This window comes from Trichomonascus vanleenenianus (genome assembly GCF_965637985.1).
Source record: "Trichomonascus vanleenenianus strain CLIB 3782 genome assembly, contig: TRVA0_036S, whole genome shotgun sequence".
Classification (NCBI taxonomy): Eukaryota; Fungi; Ascomycota; class Dipodascomycetes; order Dipodascales; family Trichomonascaceae; genus Blastobotrys; species Blastobotrys vanleenenianus.
In genome coordinates, this window is record NW_027481851.1 from 15,948 (window position 1) to 39,400 (window position 23,453).

The window sequence follows — 23,453 nt, forward strand, 5'->3', positions numbered from 1 at the left end:
ATTGAATGAGTTGGATAGGTTGAATTGAGTGGACTAGTTGATTGAATGGGTTGGATAAGTTGGATTGCCTGGATTGAGTTGATTGAATGAAGATTGAATAAATTGAAACGAATGGATTGAGCAGATTGAGTTGATTGGGTTTATTGAATGAGGTTGAGTGGATTCGTTGAAGAAAATGAATAAAGCGGATTGAATGGATTGATTTGAACCAGTTGATTTGAACGGGATGAATAGGCTGAAAGAATTAAACAGTCTTCTACGCGAAGCTTACTCTACGAACCCATATAGCGTCACGAAGGTGTCTCCGAGTAGCGGAGCTGTAAGAGGGGTGGGGGGGGGAGGGAGGTTGGTGCAACTAGTTCCCACAACTATCGCTACAATACTACATCACCCTTTTTAACTTCCTCTCTCTCGTCATAGCAGCCAGTGGGCCCCCGCATGGGTCGCGTCGTCGGTAGTGATGGCCGCGCGTGTAGGGAATTGGGCGTTTTCGGTCGGGAGAGACAAATAAGCAAAGCCACGTACGTCGGGCCAGGGGGGGAAGACACAGTAACAAGCAACGAAATGGCGGATGTGGATTTGTCGGCTGAGGTGACGGCCCTGTCGACGAGGCTGATCCAGGCGATCGACCGTCAGGCGGACCTGGAGGACCAGGTACAGGTGCTGCGGCGCGAGCTGGACACGGCGCGGAGGGACAAGATGAGTCTCGAAGACACCATGAAAGAGATGGCGACCAAGGAAGAGGTCGCCGAGGCTTTTGGAGCGAAGCGCGTGGCCGAAGAACGCTACGACCGGCTCCAGAAGGACTCGGAAGAGCTGTCGGCGCGGTTGTTTGAAGACGCCAACCAGCGGGTCGCAGCGGCGAACCGCGAGACGGCCATGATCGCCAAGCGCAACAATCAGCTTGAGCTCCAGCTCACGGAGAAGGACACCCTGCTGGAGAACATGCAGCAGCAGCTGGCCGGGCTCAAGACAGTGCTCCAGGACCTGACGGAACAAGAGGAGCAACACGCGCTGCAGGACAAGCGCGAGAGCCTCAACGTGTCGATTGCGCAGTATTACCAACAACAGCTCATGAGTGCGCCCTCTGCCGAGCAGAGTGACAAGCCATCGGGGCTCCAACCGTCACCGTTGGATCGAAATGCAGGCGTTTCTTCCTCCAGCGAACAGCAGCAGCCTTCGGACGACTACTATTCGATGCCGTCGACTCCGACGCAGCAGGCGCGGGGCGGTGAGGAGTACTCGTTGTCGAGCTTTGTAAGACCGACGCTGAGGCTCGATCTCCAGGCGTTCAGTGAGTTTAACAGTCTTTCGCAGCATCACAAGCACGTCATGGCAATTCGCGAACAGTATGGTACTCCGAAGAGCCATTCGCCTCCACCAGCATCCCCGGGAGTGCTAAACACTCCAAAGTACCATTTGGGGTTCTCTGGCGCTAGTGGCTTGCTGGGGAGCTCTGTCAATTCGACGCCGGATAATTCAAGGACACAGTACACACCGCCGTCGCTGAAAGAGTTTCGATTCTTTAAGCGCACGCTGAGCGACGACATCGAGCCGACATTAAGGCTAGACCAGAGCCCGAACCTGTCATGGCTCGCGCGGAGGAGCCTCATGGCGGCGATCATCGAGGGAACAGTAGTCGTGGAACCCATTTCAGGCATTAACGAGGGGTACAAGTTTGGCGGAGGCGATTTGTACAGCCATGTGAGCGTCTCTGGGTCTGGCACCGACACGCCTAATAGCACTCATTTGTATGCGTATCCCCAGGGGGGCCCGCCTGTGGCTACCAAGGCGCCGTGCAAGCTATGTGGCGAGTCGCGGACGGGGTCGCTGCTTTATGCGCGGATGCACAATCTGCGAATTGTAAAGAACAGCGGCGAGACTTCGGTCCATTCTGCGTCGAACTCGTTCAGCGGCGGTATGTTTGGCATTACTCCGACGAACAGCAACACGGCCAACGATAGTGCATCTATTGCTACGTCCACGTCCACGTCTACGTCTATTAACAACAACAACAGCAACAACAATTCGAGCAGTAATAATGGTGGCAGCAACGGTGAGGATGTCGTGTCTTTGGGGTACCCGCTGTGCTACTACTGTTTGAATCGTGTGCGGTCGGTGTGCGACTTTATAGCGTTTATGAAGTCGGTTCGCGATGGCGTGTGGAGGATTGACGACAAGGACAAGGTGAGCCAGATGCGGGCGTGGGAGGAGTGTTCGAAGCTTAGGGAGCGTATGTTCTGGGCGCGACTCGGTGGGTGCTTCACGGGGATGCCTATTACGCCTATTGGCATGCCGCGGAAGAAGGCTTCTGTGCTGACATCAGCCACGAGTGAGGAGTATATGATCACTAGCCGCTCGGCCAGTGCTCAATTGGACGAGAGCGAGGCGTCTTCCCCGGGGGATGCTACTGTGACGGAAATTACCACTGTTAGTACTACAACCGTTGATGATGCTGCTACTGTTGATGATACTAGTGATGGTACCGCTACGAGTGCCGTTATCACTGCTGAGACTAGTTCCTTTACTATTGTTACCGAAGGTACTGCCATTACTACTCCCACCGAAAAGATTGCCGATGCCGCGGATGCTACTGCTAATACCAATAATGTGACGGCCGATAATACTAATGATAATGATGACAATGACACGCATGCGAATAATGGAAGCGATAAACAAGAGGATATAGAGTTAGCCAACTCTGACGACGACTCTGGCGAAGACTCTGGCAGGGTTAATCACTCGGGCGATAATGCATTAGCCAAGGAGGAGTACTCGGGTGATAATACATTAGCCAAGGAGGAGTACTTGGGCGAGGAAGATAATACAATAGTCAAGGAGGAGTACTCGGGCGATAATACATCAGCCAAGGAGGAGAGCCCAGCGCATGGATCCAGCGAAGAGGACTCTGCGTTCATTGACGCATATGATTACAGCGACAACTATGACAGCGACGGCATTGAGGTCGCCGAGGTCAGCACTGCCGAGAAAGTCCAGCTCGGCCGCCCAGAGACGAAATAGAATAAGTAATATATTGCATAGGAATTGTTATGACATATTTCTCGTTCTATGATAAGCGGGAATTTATGACAAGTGGAAATCTATGAGAAGTCTATGCGAAGTCTATGAGAAGTCTTTGAGAATAGAAGAGTCTATGAGAAGTCTATTAGAAGTCTAAGTCTCTGATAAGGGTAAAGCAAGGTCTGTGAAAGTAGAAGGACAAGAGGAGGGTATGGATGATAAAAAGTGGAAGATATGGACGAGCCATATAAGAATTGGGGCGAAAGATGTTGATGATGGAAAGTCGAAGGTGTAGATGACTCTAGGCTTGAAGCGAAAACAACCGATGATGACTAGTACCGGCAGAAAGTACTGGATGAGTCTATATAAATTGGGGCAAAAGGTATGGCCCAGTCAGTCCATGAGAAGCGGAAGATATGCAAAGATAGCGTAAAAGTATGGACGTTTACATGCCATGAGGAGCAGCGCGTACTTGGGGGCCAGCCCCCAAACCCCCAGGGGTACCGCTACGCGGTGGGATCGTGGAGGATATGGCAGGTATAGATGGGGTGAAGAGCCGCAGGGATTGCGGCGGTCGCGGAGTTGTGCGATGCAGAGCGGGGCGAGCAAATGACGGCCGAGATGATGGAGATGACCCGTGTTACACCAACACGGCTTACATGCACTCCACAAAATGTGAAAATCCGGAGCAGTGCGTCCAATTACCATCAAGCCATCCAAATATCAGGCATGCCAAGCGGAAGAAAAAAAAAGGCAAAATAGCATAGCGTTCGTTCACAACAAAACCGGCTACTGAATAGAGACACGGCATATTTTGTTCAGTTAATACCTGAATCGTATAGGTCCCACAGTGTGGGCAGCCTCGGCGAAACTCACAATCAAACCGAAAGTGCTCCGACGACCAAACAGGGCAAGACCTTCCAGCCCTTCGGAGTAAATGCCGCGCACAGCACCGGGAGTGCTCGAAAAGAAAAAAACGCTGAGCCGCGCCCCCGAATACAGTAGGCTGAAAGGCGGGCATGCGGGTGGAGGAAGGTGGTATTCCCGGAACTTTAACGGACGAGAAAAGATAGCCGACCGTTTCCCCACAGTCGATGCTACACATCGCTCACGTCCGAACCTGCCTTGCCTGACAGCGTCGATTGCCACCAGCTTATCGCCGGCTATCAACATTTGTCTACCGTAGGTAAATATGACATTAACAAAATATTGTAGTGTCGACAGCCTGTTAAATCCGGTGGAAGGAACCTTGCCGGGTGCCATAGGCTTTTGACGGCAGGCTAAGAGGGCCGGGAGCGGCTCTCCGCATGCGTGTGTGGTGTGGTCTCGCCCGACCGAAACGATGCCTTATACCCCGGGTAAACGATTAATCCGTGGGGTTTTCTGGGGTGCCGGGCTGGAGGCTACGCTAGGCGTGACGAGCTTAACTGCGGGTGACATGCGCCTTCCGTCGTGCAGGCGGCTTATACCAACTGCTAATCTAGTCAGTTCCGATAAGCGAAGATTTCTTTTGGTCTGTGGTATTTAAACCCGTGGTACCCCTGGAAAAAGATTTTCTATCTCCCCTTGGGATTTTTATTTTTTATTTTTTTATATTGAATTCGCAGAATCGAATTCCCTTCTATTAACCTTTTTTTTTACTACCCGATTTAATAGTTTAACCGTTAATCGATAATCGTAGAGTATGGAATAGAATGACGGCTACAGTTACGACTACCCTTCCAAATACCAGCGAGCTGAGCGCTTCAGCCAAGTCTACTCCGTCGCCTAAATCGACAGAGGTGCCTCGGATAAACGTCACGGGCACGCCCAAGAAGAACAAAACGCCTCCAGCGTCGTCGTCGTCCGTGCCTCCACGCAAGCGGTCCAAAGTCTCGCGAGCATGCGATGAATGCCGCCGGAAAAAGGTAAGAAACACCCATATTTCCGTTCTCCGCCCACCCTGCTCCCCAATCTCCTCCGATTTATTCTCGCCCGGCCGGAGGGGGTTTAATGCTGCACCTGCGGCACACGGCCGAATGTCCGGGGAAAGCCCCCCCCGGAACAAACACCCTCCCGCGAGCGCACGCGCCAGAAAGTGGGGTGAAAAAAAAAGCCGTTCCCCACGGTGTTTTTCCGGGTTTTTGTTCCGAAACGCCCCCCCTCGGCAAGGCAATTCACCTGAAAATATTGGGGGGAACGAAGGAAAATAGCGGAAGAATAAGCGATCGGTAACTAACCTGAATGATGTAGATTCGATGCGATGCTGGCATGGAGGAAGATCCCCAGTGTAGCAGTTGCAAAAAGGCCGGCGAGAAGTGCTCGTTCTCGCGGATCCCCATGAAGCGAGGCCCATCTAAACGGTATGTGACATTCCTTTTGCCGGTGGTTAATTACGTACTACGGCACTACGTTAACACCTGCGACAATAATTTTTGTTTTATTTATTTATTTTTTTCGATTGATCTAAGGCGCTAACCGGTTTTAATAGCCAACGATGGGAAAAGAAGGAGAAGAATGGCGGCGCTTCGCCCAAGTCTGAGGATGACCGGTCCTCTGCCGAGTTTGTGCTCTCTAGTGTGCCCCCACCGCTGCCACTGGCCCAGCAACAGCCGGTGCAATACTCCTCCTCCTCCCAGCAGAACTTTGGCGGCCATCAGCAGCAGCAGCAGCGCTATGACCGGCTGCCGTCAATTGAGACACTCACCCAGGTAACGCCGGCTCCCACGCCGGTCCCAGACGCTAACGTCTCGCCTAAGAGTGGTGCTCCACAATGGCCCTTCACCAATGGCCTTCATCAGGCTCCTCCACCACCACCGCAGCAACAACCGCAACACAGATACTCCGTTCCATCGACGACGGCGCACTACTCGCCCCCACCATCGCATCACGTATACCCTCCGCCCCCACACCACCACCCGGCGGCTGCGCGGTCGGAGCATTACTCCGCCGCGGCTCATGCGGCTCGACACAACTCGATAGACTCGACGCTTGCCACGCCACCGGCAACAACGACGCCGCCAGCGCTGTACGACAGCAACAGCAGCAGCAGCAGTAGCAACGCATTCAACGAGCCTTACAAGCGCAGCTTCAGTACGTCTAAACTCGACGAGCCAGGGTGGGATGACCGGTGCATTGACAACTACTACCAGGTCGTCCACCCGGCGCTGCCCATTCTGCCGTCGAGCCGCGTGCGGCTGAGGGCGCGGCTCCTGGCGTGCTCCAACTCGGTGCTGCGGCGCACCATGCTGTGCGGTGTGTGCGGCCTCGTATCGCAGAAAGATTCGGTGACCTCGAGGAACGAGTACAAGTCGCACGTGCTCCAGGGCATTCTGCAGATCAGCGGGTCCGAGCACGTCAACACACTCAACACGCAGTCCAAGATCCTCTACCTGATCTCGCTCATCCTGCTCTTCCTGCAGAGCGGGGAGTCGCTGTGGCTCGGGTCGGCCATCAACCTTGCCTACGACATGAATCTCCACAAGACCCGAACCAAGCAGGCGTCGGCCGACGTCGAGGACGATGCCAACTTGTCGCGGCGACTTTTCCTCATTCTGGTCATCCTCGACCGGCTCAACGCCGCTGTCAAGCAGGTGCCCATCCAGATTCCCGACCACGTCGTGCATCTCAACCAGGAGACGGACGCCATGTGCTTTGGCTCGCGCGTGGGGCCCGAGGTCGTGCGACTGTGCATGATTTTGGGCCACGGCTCGTCGACGGCCAATACTAACACGTCGGCGAAGAAGCTGTTCAGCGAGCTCGAGTCGGCGTACTCGACGATCGAGACGATGTGGGACACGACGCCCATTCTCAAGGCGCTTTACTACTTGGTGCTTGTGCACTTTGACAAGTTCTCTATTGTGAGGTCACCGCAGGACAAGACGCAGGCGCTGGCGAACCTGCTCAATGACTCGTCGGCACTGGCCATGCTGCTCGAGTCGCCGCTGATTTGCGTGTCACCGCTCATTGGCTACTTCATCCCGCCGCTCGTCAACATTCTAATTGACGTAGTGCAGTACCTGCCCGAGTCGTCTTCCTCGAACAAGGACGCCGAGCTCATGCGGCACCAGTTCTGGAAGCAGCTCGACTTTTTGGACTCGCTCATTGACCGCAAGTTCAAGGAGTTTGCGCCGCTGCGCCACGATATTTCGGAGACGCGCTCCTCGTTCTCGTCGAGCCCGCGGTCGCGGCTCGAAGGGCTGGCCGCCGTCGCCCACGTCGCGCACCAGCAGGCCGTGCGCACCGACTAACCATTGCATTTATCTGTAACGATAGTTTATTTATCCGCTATTTATTGGACAATCAAAAGTTTACTATTCTCGTTTACTCTTTTATCATATGCCAAATAATGGTGACCAGTACAGAAATTGGTTGTATAATGATACCAGTAATAATGTATTGTAGTCATTTCATCATTTACCAGTTAGTACAGTTGCCGTACTAGATAACGCTGGTAGTAGTGCACATTGTTACACGTACCACCAAACTGGTAGAACCGGTACCTAATTGAGTAGTACCGGTAACGCTGCAATACCTTTTAATGATCCTAGATCCGTTGCCTAGGGCGAAGGAGGACGCTCTAAGTACATGAAGCTTACGTACATGACGGTCTTAACAAATTTTCAGATATGACGGGCCATGTTCCTCGGCAATCCACTCAAACTTGGCTAACGAAGTCTAATTGATTGCGCATTCAAATGCTCCAGGAGATTTTAGAGTCCAATGAAGAATGCATCCCTCCTTAGCGTTGAGGATTGTAACTTAAGTAATCTGGCATTTCACTTCAGCTACGTTCATTGCCGATAATGTTACTTTCACAGGATGATGTATTTGATTAGATCGACATGTTATCACTATTCATTGCATAACTGTTTGCAGATAATGTTAGCGTGCATGTCCAGGAGATAAGCGGCACATTTGGTTAACCGATGTTCCCCGGCACTAATTAAGATTCGAAAGACCCCATTCCTCAACGAGGGCCGTTGCCCCGATTGATATTGAGATGAATTTACATTTGTTACTAACTTATAGGAAAGATCATATTTTGCTATGTATTTCAAGTGGATTCTTCTCTAAAGACTCTGACAGATTATTATCCCCAGCCCCCCTCTTATGTACTATTTATTACCGCTGTAATACCTGTACTGTAATATGCGTATTCACTACAGCTGCATGAATCATTAGCAGTACCGTAACCATTGTACCGCTATTAATTTCACTACCAATAGCTGGTGCTGTTACCTACCGGTAGTATTATCAATGATACGCACTAAGGTGGTACCACCAAAGTCTTCTATAGCACTGCTTCAATAGGGGGATCTCAAGGGACTCACCCTCCTGGGTCAATTCAAATGAGCAGTGAGTAGTGAGCAGTACCAGAAAATAACTATTTTAGTAGAATTGACCCAGGGGGGCAACTCCCCCCTACCCCCCCTATTGAAATAGTTCATTACAGAGACCCAGAGCATATAAAAACAGTAACCGTTAGTACAATAGTCATTTGAATTGACCCAGGGGGACCTCCCCTTGCTGAGGTTATTTAGGCACTCGGATAGCTACGTGCTACTATCACTATGGTACATACGTACATGTACCTAGCACTACAAGTGCTCTACCAAACAGTTTTGCCAAACGGTATTATGTGTATAAACGAAGAGCATTACCAAACACTACAACCAAATAGTATATACCAAAGAACACTATGGAATCAGCTGCTTAGAAATTACAAAGTGAAGGAGTCATCCCCGTCTCCACTTATACCTGTGGGGGGATCCGGAGGCCCTGAGCATTCAATTGCCTCAATTTCTCCGCGAAGCGGAGCCACGGGAGCTCGAGGGCTGGCCCTCGAATAACCCCCTCCAGTCTGCTCCCCACTACTTACTGCGTAGGCCCTTTCTCTCCCCATGAGAACCGCAAGTACGAAAGACCCACTCTAGATTACGGGTGTGTGGTGAGGTTGCCCCGGATGAAATGCCGCGGGCGCGGAGACCCACTGGCGGGGCGAGGCTTTTTCCCCTCCAATGCAGGCCGGGGCTACATGGGGAAGGAGGAGCCACACAGACATACCACTTCCTCTCTCTCTTTTTCTCTCCAAGAGTACCAAGTGAACGAAGATGTTTATACTTCCGCCACCGCCCAAGTCGGCGTACTATCCGGGAGCAGGCGGGCTGTACCGCGACCAGATGCCGGTGGAGGCGTCGAATTCCGTCGTGCGGCTCGACTCCAACTCGGTGCAGTGCTTCACCGCTCCAGAGGGCAAGTACATTGCCAAGGAGAGCATCTTCCTTGCGACGCCGCTACCGCACCCATCTGACCCGCCGCCGACGGTGATAAACCCACTGGCGCCGACCCACACCCTGCCGGCGTTCCACACGTCGGGCATGCGCCTCTCGACGCTCTCCTTCACTGACCCAGCGCCGGGGGCAGGCCTCGTGCGCACCCAGTCCAAGGGCGGGCGCCAGCCCAGTATCGGGTCATCCAAGACGTTTGGCGGGTGGACGACCTCGCTGTTCAACAAGCGGCCCAGCGCAGCGACCGCCGACGCATTCGAGGAGGAAGAAGACGATTACTTGCCAGCGAGTCCGGCCGGCGGGGTGTCGAGCCTGCCTTCGCTGACCCGTAGAGATACGCTGAGCAGCGTGCTGAGCAGCGGCGACAAGCGGCGCAAGCCCAAGAACTCGCTGACCAAGAACAACTCGTCGTACATCTCGCGCACCATCGTGCACGACACGATGCACCGCCGGCTCTCGGAGCGAAGCCCCTCCGAGGTGTTCTTCTGGGCCAATGTCGGGCGCTCGCTGTCGTGGCTCGATCTGGCGGATGCGTCGCGCCTGGCGCGGCAGGAGCCGCTCGCCAAGGTGCTGTTCACCAAGGCGCACCCGCTATGCCACGACGTGAACCAGGTGACAAAAGGCCCCAGCAGCCTCGACCTGGTGCTGGGCATGTCGTCGAGCGACATCATCTGGATCGACTTCATGTCGTCCAAATACAATCGCATCAACAAGAATGGCGACGTGACGCGGGCCGCGGTGACGGAGATTCGGTGGCTGCCGGGCCACGACACGCTCTTCATCGCAGCCCACGCCGACGGCACGCTGACCATCTTTGACCGCGAGCGCGAGGACGGCGGGTTCACCGCCCAGGGGCTCGGCCAGAACCAGGACCCGCGATCGACGGACGTCTTCCGCATCATCAAGTCGCACTCCGCCTCTCCCACCAATGGCTCGACCGCCGCCGCCAATAACGGCCCATCGGCCGCCCCCGGCTTGGAGACGAACCCGATCGCCGTCTACAAGGTGTCGAACAGCCCCATCACGGCCATCAAGTTCCGCCCCGGGGCGGGGGCCCTCGTGGCCGCCATCACTAGCAAGGACGGGTACCTGCGGCTCGTCAACCTGACGACGGAGACGCTGACCGACATCTTCCCCTCGTACTACGCGGGCTTCCTGTGCGCCGCATGGTCCCCCGATGGGCGGTACCTCGCCACGGGCGGCCAGGACGACATGGTGTGCCTGTGGTCCATGGAGGACGAGCACAACAAGCACATCGTGGCGCGGTGCCAGGGCCACTCGTCGTGGGTGCGCGCCGTCGAGTTCGACCCCGTCGTAAGCGACACCACCGCCAACTCGTACCGTCTGGGCTCCGTCGGCGACGACGGCAAGCTGCTGCTGTGGGACTTCACCCCCAAGTCCCTCCACCGCCCCAAGAAGCACCACGAGTCCTCCGACAAGGAGCGTGAGACTGCAAAAACTACCCTCCACAAGTTTGTCTCCCTCGGCGAGACCCCCATGCTGCTCCCTGTCGTGTCCAAGAAGGTCTATCTCGACCCCAAAGACAAGCCTGCTGCTGTTGCCGCGGCGGCCGCCGCCAACTCGGTCACTGCCCTCGGCAACCGTGCCAGCGACGACAAGAACGCTGAGTCCCTCTGCGACATTAAGTTCCTCGACAAAATCATCATGGCCTCCGGCCGCGACGGCAGAGTCTGGGTCTGGGAACGCCCCATCTACCGCCCCTCATAGACCCAAACCTTCCCCCTGGAGCTCTCTCCGCTTCGCCATGTTTGAGTACTCTATTTATCGTCCTTCATAGACATTCAATGTATTTACTAATCGCCGGGTATCCCTCTGCGAAGCCACGGGAGCTCGAATACACTTGGGGGGACCAGTCCCCCCAAACCCCCCTGAGGCTCCGCTTCGCGGAGATATAGCTTTCTCTTGGTACAATCCCCCTAAACCCCTTTGGGGCTCAGCTTCGCGGAGGACGGTAGATGAAGTTGAGTACCTGTACATGTTGGGGTATTATATGGGTAAATATGGGTAAAGATATTCATGTATGAAAAAAAATCAACAAATTTTAGCAAAGGATATGATATTTAGACCTTTTTTGCTGCTATCCGCCCGGACCATGCCTTATCGATATATGCTGCACTTACTGTATTTGATTTTATCAAAACTTCATGTTACCGGTAGTTGTTCGTCTCTCGCTGGATAAGGTAACGCAGAATTTTTTGACTGTGAATAAGTTTCATTGTACCAAGATTTGGATGCATTGACGCATTGTTAATTTATTTAATCAAATTGAATGTACCAGGATTAAAATACATTGACACCTGCTATTGCTAATTTATTCATCTGTACCCATGATTTGGACACACTGATGCGAAGTTTGGGATTTATTTAAGCTTGGATACAACCTGCAACAAACTCTCAATCTGTACCGGAATTGGACAGTTGCCTGTAACAAATTCTTGCTACAAAAGCCAACAAACGATAACAGGCTACCCCTGAAGCAGATTGATATGTTAGTAGTTAAGTAAGGAGAAAAAATATCATATAGGAGCAAATGTGCCTCAATCCCTTTTTGATCAAATGACCAGTTCTAAACCTTCTGGGGCTCCGCTAAGCCATTGATAGTTAGAAGATCTCCGCGAAGCGGAGCTACGGGGGGTTGGGGGCTGGCCCCCAAGTGATTCAAGCAGAAGAGTATCTGTGGGGACACTCGCAAACTCCCATGAGGGCTACTTTGCAAGAGATTGCTACGAGATCCCCGCGAAGAGGAGCTACGGGGGTCTGGGGGCTGGCCCCCAGGGTATTGAAGCAGCGTGGCAAACCTCATTGGGGCTCCGCTTCGCAGCACAACCAATGGGGGTGGTGGTGGGTGGTCTGAGGTTTACCCGTGGCGTAAAATGTGCCCCTGAGACCACGCTCAGTATCGGTGATAAGCGCATTAATAGGACTATATTCGACGCTTTTGAAATTGAAAAATTCTACTATTAGACTTTTAAAAAACAAGAATCATGACCAATGGAGTTGTATAAATACATGAGCTAAAGATTACTCGGCAATGATAAGCGAGGCGGCACCCATACCGGTGCCGATGCACATGGAGGTAACGGCGACCTTCTTACCAGTTCGCTTGAGCTCTGGCAGCAAGGTGGCAAACTGTCGAGCACCGGTGGCGCCCAGAGGGTGACCGAATGCAATGGCACCGCCCTTGGGGTTGACCTTTTCCTCTGGGATGCCGGCGGCTCGCAGGGACTGGACGACCTGAGAGGCGAAGGCCTCGTTGAGCTCAAAGATGTCGACGTCGTCGACAGTGAGACCGAGGTCCTTGAGCAGCTCTGGGATAGCGACACCTGGACCGATGCCCATGACTTCTGGTGGCACACCGACGACCTTGCAGTGGACGTACTTGGCGAGAATTGGCTGGCCAAGCTTCTCGGCAACGGATCGTCGCATGAGGACAACGGCGCCGGCACCGTCAGAGACCTGCGAGGCGTTACCGGCGTGCGTCGAGCCCTCCTTGGAGAAAGCTGGTCGCAGCTTGGACAGAGACTCCGCGGTGACACCCTTTCGGACGCCGTCGTCCGCGGTGACAGTGACTGTCTTAGCGTTGTCGTCGGCGTCAAGCACCTGCGTCGTAATTGGGATGATCTCCTCGTCGAACAGACCGGCAGCCTGGGCCTTCTCGGCCTTCTGGTAGGAGGAGGCGGCGAACTTGTCCTGGTCCTCTCGCGAGATGTTGTACATCTTGGCCACGTTCTCAGAGGTGAAGCCCATTGGAATGAGGCACTTGGCGGCCTCCTTGTCCTGCTTCAGGGTCTCCGAGAAGCCCGCAGCCGACTTTGGACCGTAGTTGAGCGACATGGACTCGACACCAGCGCCGATGCCAATGTCGATCTGGCCGGCGGTGATCTTGTTGGCAATGTCGTTGACGGCCATGAGACCAGAGGAGCACTGTCGGTTGAGCGCCTGGAATGGCACCGTGTATGGGATACCGGCGGCAAGGCAAGCGGCCCGGTGCTCGCTGGCACCGGCGCCTTGGTTGAGGACGTTACCAACGACAATATCCTGGATGAGCTTCGGGTCGAGCTTGGTCCTGTCGAGGACGCCCCGGAGGAGGTGAAGGAGCAGATCGGCAGAAGTGGTGTCCTTGAGGCCGCCCTTGCCGCCCTTAGTCAAAGGAGTTCGGTACGCGGCGGTGATGACGACATCGTCGGGGTGCTTCTCAGCGAGCTTGGCCACGTTCGAGACCTTGTTTGGCTGCAGCTGGGAGGAGAGGTTAGATAGTCGTTCCATTTTTTATGTGTATTTGGATTGAATGTCAAAGAGAGAAGGTGCGATTGGGTTCGCTTTATATAAGCCAAATGGGTAATCCGGGGGAGAGGGGCAGGGCGGCGGTTTTGGGAAGGTTTCTAAGCGGAGAAGCCGCGGGACCCATTAACCTCGGCAAAGTCTATCAGCGCACTCCATCCCGACAGGGCCGTCCTTCATGTACCGAGTCTCCATATTTTAGTAGTTTCTACTGTTAAGCATTATTTTTCCTCGGCTTTGCATATTTCTAGGACGGGAATATTTTACGTCGTTTTCAAGGCTTTTAATTCCGTTTTGTACAGGTCACCTATGCCTCTTTGTGGGGCTTCCCTACTCGGTATTACTCTACCTACTTACCAGTACAATGGTACAGGGCACCTCTACGGTGATAGTACAGCAGGTAGTAATAATAGGGTACAAGATCCAATATGCCTCGGAAATAAAGAAGACCATTGGGGCATCATATGAAATATTCTAGCTCATCTGATGGCCATATGGCCATTGCCAGTGTCGTTCACATGCTGGCGTGCGGCTGAAAGCATGTGTCAACGATGAGCTTTAAATCAGTACATAATAATACTGGCCAGTATTATTATGTACTCCGGAGCCGGCCGGGCCCAACGGCAACATCACCAAATATTCGTTATATTAGTCGATATAACTGATCTAGAGCTGCTGCTCGCTCTAGCTCGCGGCCCGCTCTCCAGAAGCTACAACCGGTCGTAGACGAGAGCAGAACAAGCGACGAACCATTGGAAAAAAATGCAATTGGCTAACCATGGTAGGCAATTTCCTATGTGACGCAGGAGTTAGGCATTCGAGCGGATTCCGGGATAATGATGGGTCGTGAGAGATTGGGAGTAGGAGTGAGTCCTGCTGAGTCACGGAACATCGTCGCGCCGTATAGAAGGAAAATCAGGGCATAACTAGCGAAAATCATTTATATAAATACGAGGTCTATTGCAGTGTATAATAATCACCAACTGGTTATGAGCGATAATACTAATACCGGTACTAACACGAATACTGCTGGACAGTCCCAATCTGGTCGTCGAAGACCCCGAAACCGTCGGCCCCGAAATGAGAACGAGCCTCGCAATCAAGGAGCCGGATCAAGTCGCCAACCAAACCAAGATGGAGCAGGCGAAGGATCAAACCAAGAGACCAATAGACCCCGAAGACGGCCATTTCCAAAGCCCAAGCCCAAGAACTTTGACAAGCTCGGGGCCAGGGGCGTCGAGATCAACCAGATCAAACGACGGTTCCCGAATCACATCGAGTCGGACAATGGCCTCATCTACAAATTGCAGTTGAAGCCTAGCGATCCCGACTTCGCATTTGATCTGGACACCCTGCAGTTCAATCTCATCGTTCCAAAGGACTACCCCAAAAGCGTCCCCTATATCCAGGTTACTAATGAAGAGATTCCCAAGGGGTACTCAGCCAACGTCGAGATTGGCTTTGCCGAGCTTGCCCAAGAACAGCTCGGTAAGATGTCGCTGCTCAACATGATCAACAAGCTAGACCACAATCTCGAAGATTATCTGACCCGAGAGAAGAGGGCAACAATTAGAATTGTACGGCAGAAGAAGGTCACCAGGAAGGCTAGTCCCGAGGCGGCCTCGGGCGACGACACCACCCCCAAGCCCACTGGTGCTATGAGCTTTAACCCGACCAAGGTCTTTATTCCTGGCTATGTCAAGAGACAGCGGTTAGAGCAGATCGATCTGCTCCAGCATCGCATGGGCGGAACGATGGCCCTGTTTTCACACGAGCCGGAAATCGGGTCTACCTACTCGCTAACCGTCAGCAAATCCTCCGAGATGCTGCCGCCAGAGCTCCAGGAGCCGTTTAGGATACTCTTGTTTATCCCGGCTGACTATAACATGTCACCGTGCACGATTTCGATCCCCACCGTCGACAACGTCGAGGCGCGCAACATTGAGAACAACTTCAACCACCAGGCAGAGGTGTTCCGAAAGAACTGGTCCCTCAGCGCGTTGATGAATTACTTGTTCGAAAAGCTGGATTCGCTCATCCTGCCTCCGGCAGACCTGATCACGCCCCAGGCTAGTCCGCGAGAAGCCGACTCTACCTCTATTGAACACGATACAGATACTGCTGCTGGTCACGAGGAGAACGATATTCTTGCCGAAAATGACGAAATTGATGAGAATGAGGAAAACGACGATAACGATCCAATGCCTGAAGATGGAGAAGATGGACACAAGAAAGAGAGCGAAGCAAGTCATGAGGAGTCTGCGAATACCATGAGCGAGATGCCTCCCCTGGATCTCCGTGGTACCGCACTGATACTGCCACATATCAAGCTATCTAATATTGGTTTCCTTGAATGCCAGGTGCTGAATCTTGTGGTTAAGTGCAACCGGTGCAAGACTACCAACGACCTTCTGAACCTCGCCTCTGCTCCGTACGGACGAGAGTCCAAGGCGGTAGGCACGGCGTGTACCAAGTGCAACGCAACTCTCGCCGCGGCATTCAGAAAGGACCTTATTCATGCCATGAACCAGCGAGCCGGCCTGCTTGACTTCAGCAACTGCACGCCGTACCAGCTCCTGCCTAGCACCTTCATTCCTACGTGTGAAAAATGCAGCACGACATTACCTCAGCCATTCAAGCGAATGGAATTGGCAAAGACCGCCAACGCCCACTGTCACGAATGCCACGCCAAGATGTCAATGTTCATCCCCGAGTTCCGGTTCGATCTCATCTCCGACGAGACTGAGAAGCTCAATGTTCGCGTGAAGCGCCACAAGGAGTCGCTCGGCATCAAAGGCGGCGCTCCTCTACCCCACGAGGGCACCTGCGAGCACTACAAGAAGTCCAATCGATGGTTCCGCTTCAGCTGCTGCGGCAAGGTCTACCCGTGTGACCGGTGCCACGATGCAAAGGCGGATCATCCAACCGAGCGAGCTCACCGCATGATCTGCGGAGCCTGCTCACGAGAGCAGAACTTCAGCGAACGGTGTATCTACTGCGCTGAGGAGTTCTCGCATAAACGTTCACCTTTTTGGAATGGCGGTACCGGCACGCGAAACCGCGTACTCATGTCCAAGAAAGATACAAGGAAGTACAAGCGAGTAGGCGGCACCTCCCAGTAATGTCGTACTAATGTCAAATCGCTTCGTATACTTCTCGTATGTTCAATATATAGCCATTTGTTTAGCTAATTGAGTATGATATTGTATTGAATGTTTTTTACCGGTACTTGCATATACAGTACGTAGATCTTTCATCATAGACCTCGATAAGCCAAATGCCCAAGTCCCCTTTCGCTTGATAGTACCCACTAGAGTATTGTCAACGGACTGCCACAGAGTACCACGCTAGGGCCGCCAAATTTACTATCTACTGTCCGTATCTCGCAGAAGACGTCCAAGTTATCGCGGAAGACGGCTTGGTGTAGGGTGTAGCCAAAAATAAAGGTGACACCCCAGTTTCACCGGCCCGCCCCCTGGACGGGCAAACACGGCGGCCGCGCGACAGGGCCCCTATTTCCACACTGGAGACCTTATTGTTGCAGGATCGCAAATCAAAGGTGCAAAAGGGCAAGCACTGGACTGATACGAAACGGCCAGGTGCGGCAATTTCCAATATTGGCCCTCTCCTCTGTGGATACAGAATTTTGTACGACAGTGGCAAAATACCCCATTACCACGTCTCGTGACTGCCCACAGCAAACAGCCGGACCCACCACGTTTACATCTTTTGCTCTTTTGCTAGAGATAGCAAAGTTTTCCCGCGCATTCCCTGCGTGCTGTGTGGATAATACGTATTGAAGGAGCTCCATCCGTACTGTGCGAAGGGGCTGTGAGGGGATTGATAAATGAGAAGAGCTTCGGGAGACAGCAGCCAGCAGAGCAGGCCGCTTCCAAAGAGCCCGAGTGGGCAACGCAATAATGATGGCACGACTGGCCTCTCGCCGACCCGGTCTTCGTCGTCGTCGAGTTCCAAGTCGAAGCTGTCGTTTATGAAGAAGGATCAGCCTGCAGCGAATAGTGCTCTGCACTCGAATTCGCCGAGCTTTGGGGCGATCCCGTACGAGTCTATCTCGACCAAATCCAAGTCGCCGATTCCCGTTAACTATCTCCCGGCTAATGGCGAGAGCAAGAGGCCTGATCCGGCGGCGCCAGTCCAGCATTCGAGCGGCGGGTTCGCTCCGACGACGCTGATTTCGGGCCCCATCCCTCCACTTCCGCCGAGCAGGATGCAGAACCATCCGCTGCCTCCTGCGGGCAAGTTCACTCAGCCGCGTAACCTGCCAGGCGACAGGACCGATCTCAGCCGGAACGCCAGCGTTAGCACAACAAGCTCTGGTGGCACAGAGCACATGTACCCCAGCTCTCGGTTAGATCCCAAGCTGGAGCAGCAGTATGAGGCCGCTCGGCCGTATGGCGGCACCTCACTACATTCTCAGCCGAGCCTGAATTGGCTGAGGCCTTCAACGAGTAACGGACACCGCAAATCAAGGAGTATAGAAGACAAGGATTCCGTGCGGTACTCGAGGTATTCTGGGGATGACGATACGTATTCGCTAGCGTCGACACTCACGAGATCAACGAAGGCGAACATCAATGCAATGGTACAGGCTAATGAATTCAGCCTCGAGCGACCTAAGGAGGACTATGTCGTGGAAGAGATGTTTATTGAACTAATGGTACGTTTTTGCTTGCTTTGGAGAATCCCGCTTTTTGCTGGTGCAGAATTGTGCTTTTACTGGTGGAGAAGTGTTTTTATTGGTGGAGAAAATGTGTACTAACAGAGTAGAACAAACGAGACTTCAAAAGCTTGCCCGAGGCAGCTAAACAGCAGATGCTGGCATACCCCATCTCCAAGAAGTGGATGCTTATTCACCAGGACGCGCTGACGGAATTCCAAAACGAAAAGAAACGCTCGCAGACCCAGAAAACTGACGAAAATACCCCCGAGTGGTACGTACGAAAGCTCATGGACAACTCCATCTCGGCCAAACAGCTGGGGAACCTATGGGTGTCTCTGCGTACCGAGCCCGTTGGCTGGGTTCAGCAGTTCATTGAGGCGCAAGGCCAGGTTGCGCTCTCCACCGTCCTTTCCCACATCAACAATAGAAGCACGTGGACTGATGAGATCCTGGACCGAGAGTACGACCTTGTAAAGTGCCTTAAGGCTCTGCTCAACTTGAGGGACGGCGCAGATCACGCTATTCAGACAACAAAATGTGTTCCGGCGCTGGTCCGGTCGCTCATCTCGCCGAGACTGTCGACTCGTAAACTCGTGACCGAGGTGCTGACCTTCCTGGCCCATTGGCAGGAGCCAGTAGGCCATGAGCAAGTTCTGGCCGCGCTTGATTACATGAAGGGCCATATGGGTGACATCGGGCGATTCGAGTCGTGGATGAGAGTAGTCGAGCAGACCCTCGACGGCCGAGGGAAAATGGGCTCGATGGTTGGGGCCAGCGAGGAGTTTAGAACCGGCGGCGTTGGCATGGAGAGTCTCTTGATGGAATACGCCTTGGCCACGCTTTTCCTCGTCAACGTCATTGTTCAAGGCTCTCCAGACCTCAAGATCAGAGTCCATTTACGGTCTCAGCTCAAGGCTTCTGGACTGCCACGAATCGCTGCCAAAATGCAGCAATTCAAATACGAGCATATCAATGAGCAGATTCAAAAGTACGACGAAGCAGCGGCCCTGGACTACGAAGATTTACTGAATATCGAGCGCGAAGAGGACATCCGCAATATGGATGATCCGAACGAGATTGTCCACGAAATATGGTCCCGCGTTAGAGGCACTAATGCCGAAGGCTATTTCCTCTCTGCTATGCAACACTTTTTGCTTGTAAGAGAAGATCCGTCAGATGAAGGTGCACGCATGTTCCAGCTTGTCGATGCGCTTCTTTCTCATGTGGTTATGGATAGAATCATGCCTGATGTTGACCTGCGGAATATCCTCAACTTCTCAGTTCAAACATTGATAGACCGGTTACAGACCGATGATCAAGCAAGACGCGCTCTTTTGGAGGCCAAGGACGCAGCTCGTAAGGTCCAAGAGGCCTACGCAGAGCGAGATAGAATGCAGAGGTTGGTTAACCTTGGTGCAGACGGCAACGTCGGTCGCCTGCAAAAGCAGGTGGACGAACTGAACGAGTTGCTCCTACTACAGCGTCGAAACAACGATAGTTTACAGGATGAACTCGACGAGTTGAAGCAAAGCCATGTGATTGAGCTGCAGAACCAAGAACTCGAGATACGAGAGCTGTATCTCATGCTCAAGGAGAGCAAGACTAAAAGTCAGTATGGCAAGGAGGGTGGAATTCTTGACCGCGATAAGCTGGTAAATAAGCTGGAAGCGCAGCTTGCAAGAAAGAAGACTGAATACAAGCTTGAAGGCCGAGCCTGGGAAGTTGAGCCAAGTCCACGACTGCGAGAGCTGCGTGACAAGATGGAGAGCTTGCAGATGCAGGCTCGAGAGCTTGAAGTTTTCAATTTCGAAGATGAAGAAGAGGGTAAGCTCATGGAATTCGCTAGCTCTCTGCCAGAGTCCACGAAAAAGGATCTCTATGAGCAGCGAATGATGCGAATGAAGCGATTGCGAGAGCTGCAAATGGAGAGCAACGACGTTGCTAAATGGTCAGGATTTGATGAAGGTGACTCTTCTACCGACGGCAGTAACGGAGGAACCAGCTATCCTGCAGCGGTGCATGGTAAGGCAAAGCTCATTCAGGTTAACAAACCAGCAAATAAGGGTAATGATGTACTGGACGTTGCGAAGCGTCGAGAGGCTCCTTATTTGGAGGAGATGACCCGAAAGGTTTCCCGTGTTGTGTCTGACGGCCATCAGGCTGATGTACCAATGCTTGATGCACCCGCCGAAATTAAAGGATCGGTTTCGTCACCTAATATTCAATCTGCTCGAAGGGCCCAGGTTAAGCAGCATAGCAAGTCTGCTGCTGAAGGACGACGTAAACCAGCACGAATTGAAGAACTCACAGAAGATGACTTCGAAACTATTGAATCTGATGATGACGAGGCTGAAGTCACGACCATCAAAGTCGAAAAGACCACCAAGGATCTTGGATTTACCGGCGCCACTCCACCTCCACCGCCTCCGCCACCGCCGCCCGTTCAATCCTCAGGGTTCAATGGCCCTCCTCCTCCACCACCTCCACCACCGCCCCCAGGATTCACCGGTGCTACACCTCCACCGCCTCCTCCTCAGCCACCAGGATTCACCGGTGGTCCTCCACCACCACCACCGCCGCCTCTTCCACCTGGCTCTGGTTTCACTGGTGGTCCTCCACCGCCGCCACCGCCTCCTCCGCCAGGTTTTGCTGGCGGACCTCCACCACCACCACCTCCTCCTCCTCCCCCTGGGTTTAGTACTCCAGTCCCCGGATCTCCCGGATTCACTGGTGGCCCACCCCCACCACCTCCTCCACCTGGTTCTATACCTTCTTATTCTAGCCATAACTCTCCAGCGCTGGCTACGCCAGTGTCCCAGAGTCCACAATTTGCGCTTGGTATTCGACCCCGACGAAAGCTCAAACAAATGCATTGGGAAAAGTTGGATACTGTGGACCATACCGTCTGGGCAGACAACGAACCTACGATTGCAGATGCATTACATAAACAGGGTGTGTTTGAAGAAGTCGAGAAGATCTTCGCTGCGAAGGAGATTAAGACTCTCATGAATAAGAAAAAGAAGCAAGAGGAAAAAATCACGTTCCTTGCGCGGGACGTTTCGCAGCAGTTTGGCATCAATCTCCACATGTTCAGTCAATTGCCTGTTGACGAATTGGTGCTCAAGATTCTGCTCTGTTCTGATGAAGTTATAGAAAACTCTAATGTGCTCGAGTTCTTGGGTCGCCCTGAGCTTACCGAGGTAACTATTAGCTTGGCGAGGAACTTCCAGCCCTACAGTACCGATTGGAGTCAGCAATCCGAAGATGGGAAAGTGCCCAAGCCCGAGAAAGATCCTCGAGAGCTTGCGCGGGCTGATCAGATTTACCTTGAACTTTGCTACAACCTACAGCATTATTGGAAGTCTCGAATTAGAGGGCTTGCAGTTATTAGCAGCTACCAGAAGGACTACGAAGAGTTGGTTTCGGTAAGTTTATTTTGTCTGTTTCAGTGTTATTTTGTCACTAACGTTTGGTAATTTAGAAATTGCGATTGGTTGATACCGCCTGTGAGAAGGTCAAGCAATCTAAGAACCTCAAGGATATTTTGGAGATCATTCTTGCAGTGGGCAACTATATGAATGATTCGTCAAAGCAAGCCAGCGGCTTTAAATTGGGAACGTTGCAGCGACTTGTTTTCACCAAGGATGAAAAGAATACAATGACCTTTTTGCACTATGTCGAAAAGATCGTTCGGACATCTTTCCCTCAATTGGAAGGATTCACTGAAGAGCTCAAGGACGCTATGGCAGCTTCTAAGATTTCTGTTGAACAACTACAAAACGACTGTCAGGATTTCATGCAGAATATTAAGAATGTCCAGTCTTCCATTGACATTGGCAACCTCAGCGATCCTACCAAACTGCATCCGACGGATAAGATTTTAACGGTTGTACTTGAGCACTTGCCTGAAGCCAGACGAAAGCGCGAGTTCTTGAACGACCAGATGAAGACTACTATGTCGGAGTTCAAGAAGGTCATGAAGTTCTTCGGTGAAGATTCTGATGATAGTACAGCTGCCAATTCATTCTTTAGCAAGTTTGCGTTTTTCGTCACCGAGTTCCAGCGAGCTAAGACAGAGAATTTGCAGAGAGAGGCTGACGATCGTGCATATGCTGCGAGGAAACGTCTTCAAGAAGCACCCAAAAAGTCGTCACAGTTGGAATCTGGACAGCTTTCTTCTGGTAGCACTTCGCCGAATAACAGCAATCACTCGGTGATGGATAACTTGCTTGAGAAGCTTAAAGCTGCAGGCCCATCTGGAGATGCGAGATCTGCTAGAAGGCGAGCTGCTGCCAGGCGTAACATGGCTGAACATCGCCGTCTGGTGAGCGCTGCTGGCAAGCCGGATGATATTGAGGTCAAGACGCTTGATTCTGTGTTGGATGAGAAGCAAGACGAATCTAAGCCAATGAGCGATAATGCAGGTGGCATCATTACAGATGAAACTCCGACAGAGTCAGCAACCGATATGACACCTGCGCTAGTGAAGCCAGAAGAGGAAATTCCTGAGCCATTTAAGCCGGCTGAAGATGTCGATTCTGAGCCAGTCTCTGTCGAAGTTCCCCCATCAACGCAACCTGAAGATTCGCCTAATAGCGAAGACGATGTCGGTGGAAGAGCAAGGAAACTTCTTGAAGAGCTGCGAAGCGGCAATTCGCCCGATTTAACTTCGCGACGTCAGAGTAATACTAGCTCTGCAATGTCAAGCAGCACTAGCGTAAATAGCCGTCTCGCTGAACGTCGGGCAAGGAAAGCGAACCAGTTGAAAAGCAGATCCATTGGTGGCAATGATTTGAGACAGCCACTGACTATTAGCATTCCGTCTAGTCCTGATAAGGCAGGTAGCCTGAGCGCCAGTCCTAGTAGCAGCAATCTGAAGGCTGCCTTGAGGGCTAATGAACCCAAATCAGCGCGGTACGAAAGACATGGCTCACTAGGGAACGATCAAATAGACGAGGATGATCATATCGAAGAAAAGCCGGCTGACGCTGACAGTCGTAATAGTGCGGATGACAAACCGAACGGCATAGAGGACGAACAGGAGTCCAAAGGAAGCCAGGATAGAGCAAATGGGACAGAAAAGGAGCCTGTTGAAGCTGAAAAAGTTAATGGCGAAGCCATAAGCGAAGATAACCTAACGCCATAATGAAATCAGCTCCAGGTAAATCAAAAGTGATGAT

General features: G+C 52.6%; 6 protein-coding genes across 6 annotated transcripts; 5 read left to right on the forward strand and 1 right to left on the reverse strand.

Moving 5' to 3' along the window:
* Positions 1-564: 564 nt before the first annotated feature.
* SEC2 (guanine nucleotide exchange factor SEC2) lies at positions 565-3,021 on the forward strand (the record flags this gene model as incomplete). Its single annotated transcript, XM_076686323.1, has 1 exon — positions 565-3,021. One exon carries the CDS (start codon positions 565-567, stop codon positions 3,019-3,021), a length of 2,457 nt encoding a protein of 818 aa, XP_076539396.1.
* Positions 3,022-4,715: 1,694 nt separating this feature from the next.
* On the forward strand, positions 4,716-7,250 carry TRVA0_036S00254 (uncharacterized protein; the record flags this gene model as incomplete). Its single annotated transcript, XM_076686324.1, has 3 exons — positions 4,716-4,928; positions 5,254-5,363; positions 5,492-7,250. 3 exons carry the CDS (start codon positions 4,716-4,718, stop codon positions 7,248-7,250), a joined length of 2,082 nt encoding a protein of 693 aa, XP_076539397.1.
* A 1,932-nt stretch (positions 7,251-9,182) lies between these two features.
* TRVA0_036S00276 (WD40 repeat domain-containing protein) lies at positions 9,183-11,018 on the forward strand (the record flags this gene model as incomplete). The annotated part of the gene is made up of 1 exon (XM_076686325.1): positions 9,183-11,018. One exon carries the CDS (start codon positions 9,183-9,185, stop codon positions 11,016-11,018), a length of 1,836 nt encoding a protein of 611 aa, XP_076539398.1.
* Positions 11,019-12,332: 1,314 nt separating this feature from the next.
* On the reverse strand, positions 12,333-13,577 carry POT1 (3-ketoacyl-CoA thiolase, peroxisomal; the record flags this gene model as incomplete). The annotated part of the gene is made up of 1 exon (XM_076686326.1): positions 12,333-13,577. The coding sequence occupies one exon, from the start codon at positions 13,575-13,577 to the stop codon at positions 12,333-12,335; it is 1,245 nt and encodes a 414-aa protein (XP_076539399.1).
* Positions 13,578-14,581: 1,004 nt separating this feature from the next.
* On the forward strand, positions 14,582-16,714 carry TRVA0_036S00320 (uncharacterized protein; the record flags this gene model as incomplete). The annotated part of the gene is made up of 1 exon (XM_076686327.1): positions 14,582-16,714. The coding sequence occupies one exon, from the start codon at positions 14,582-14,584 to the stop codon at positions 16,712-16,714; it is 2,133 nt and encodes a 710-aa protein (XP_076539400.1).
* Positions 16,715-17,583: 869 nt separating this feature from the next.
* On the forward strand, positions 17,584-23,419 carry BNI1 (protein Bni1p; the record flags this gene model as incomplete). Its single annotated transcript, XM_076686328.1, has 3 exons — positions 17,584-18,270; positions 18,381-21,698; positions 21,755-23,419. 3 exons carry the CDS (start codon positions 17,584-17,586, stop codon positions 23,417-23,419), a joined length of 5,670 nt encoding a protein of 1,889 aa, XP_076539401.1.
* Positions 23,420-23,453: the final 34 nt, after the last annotated feature.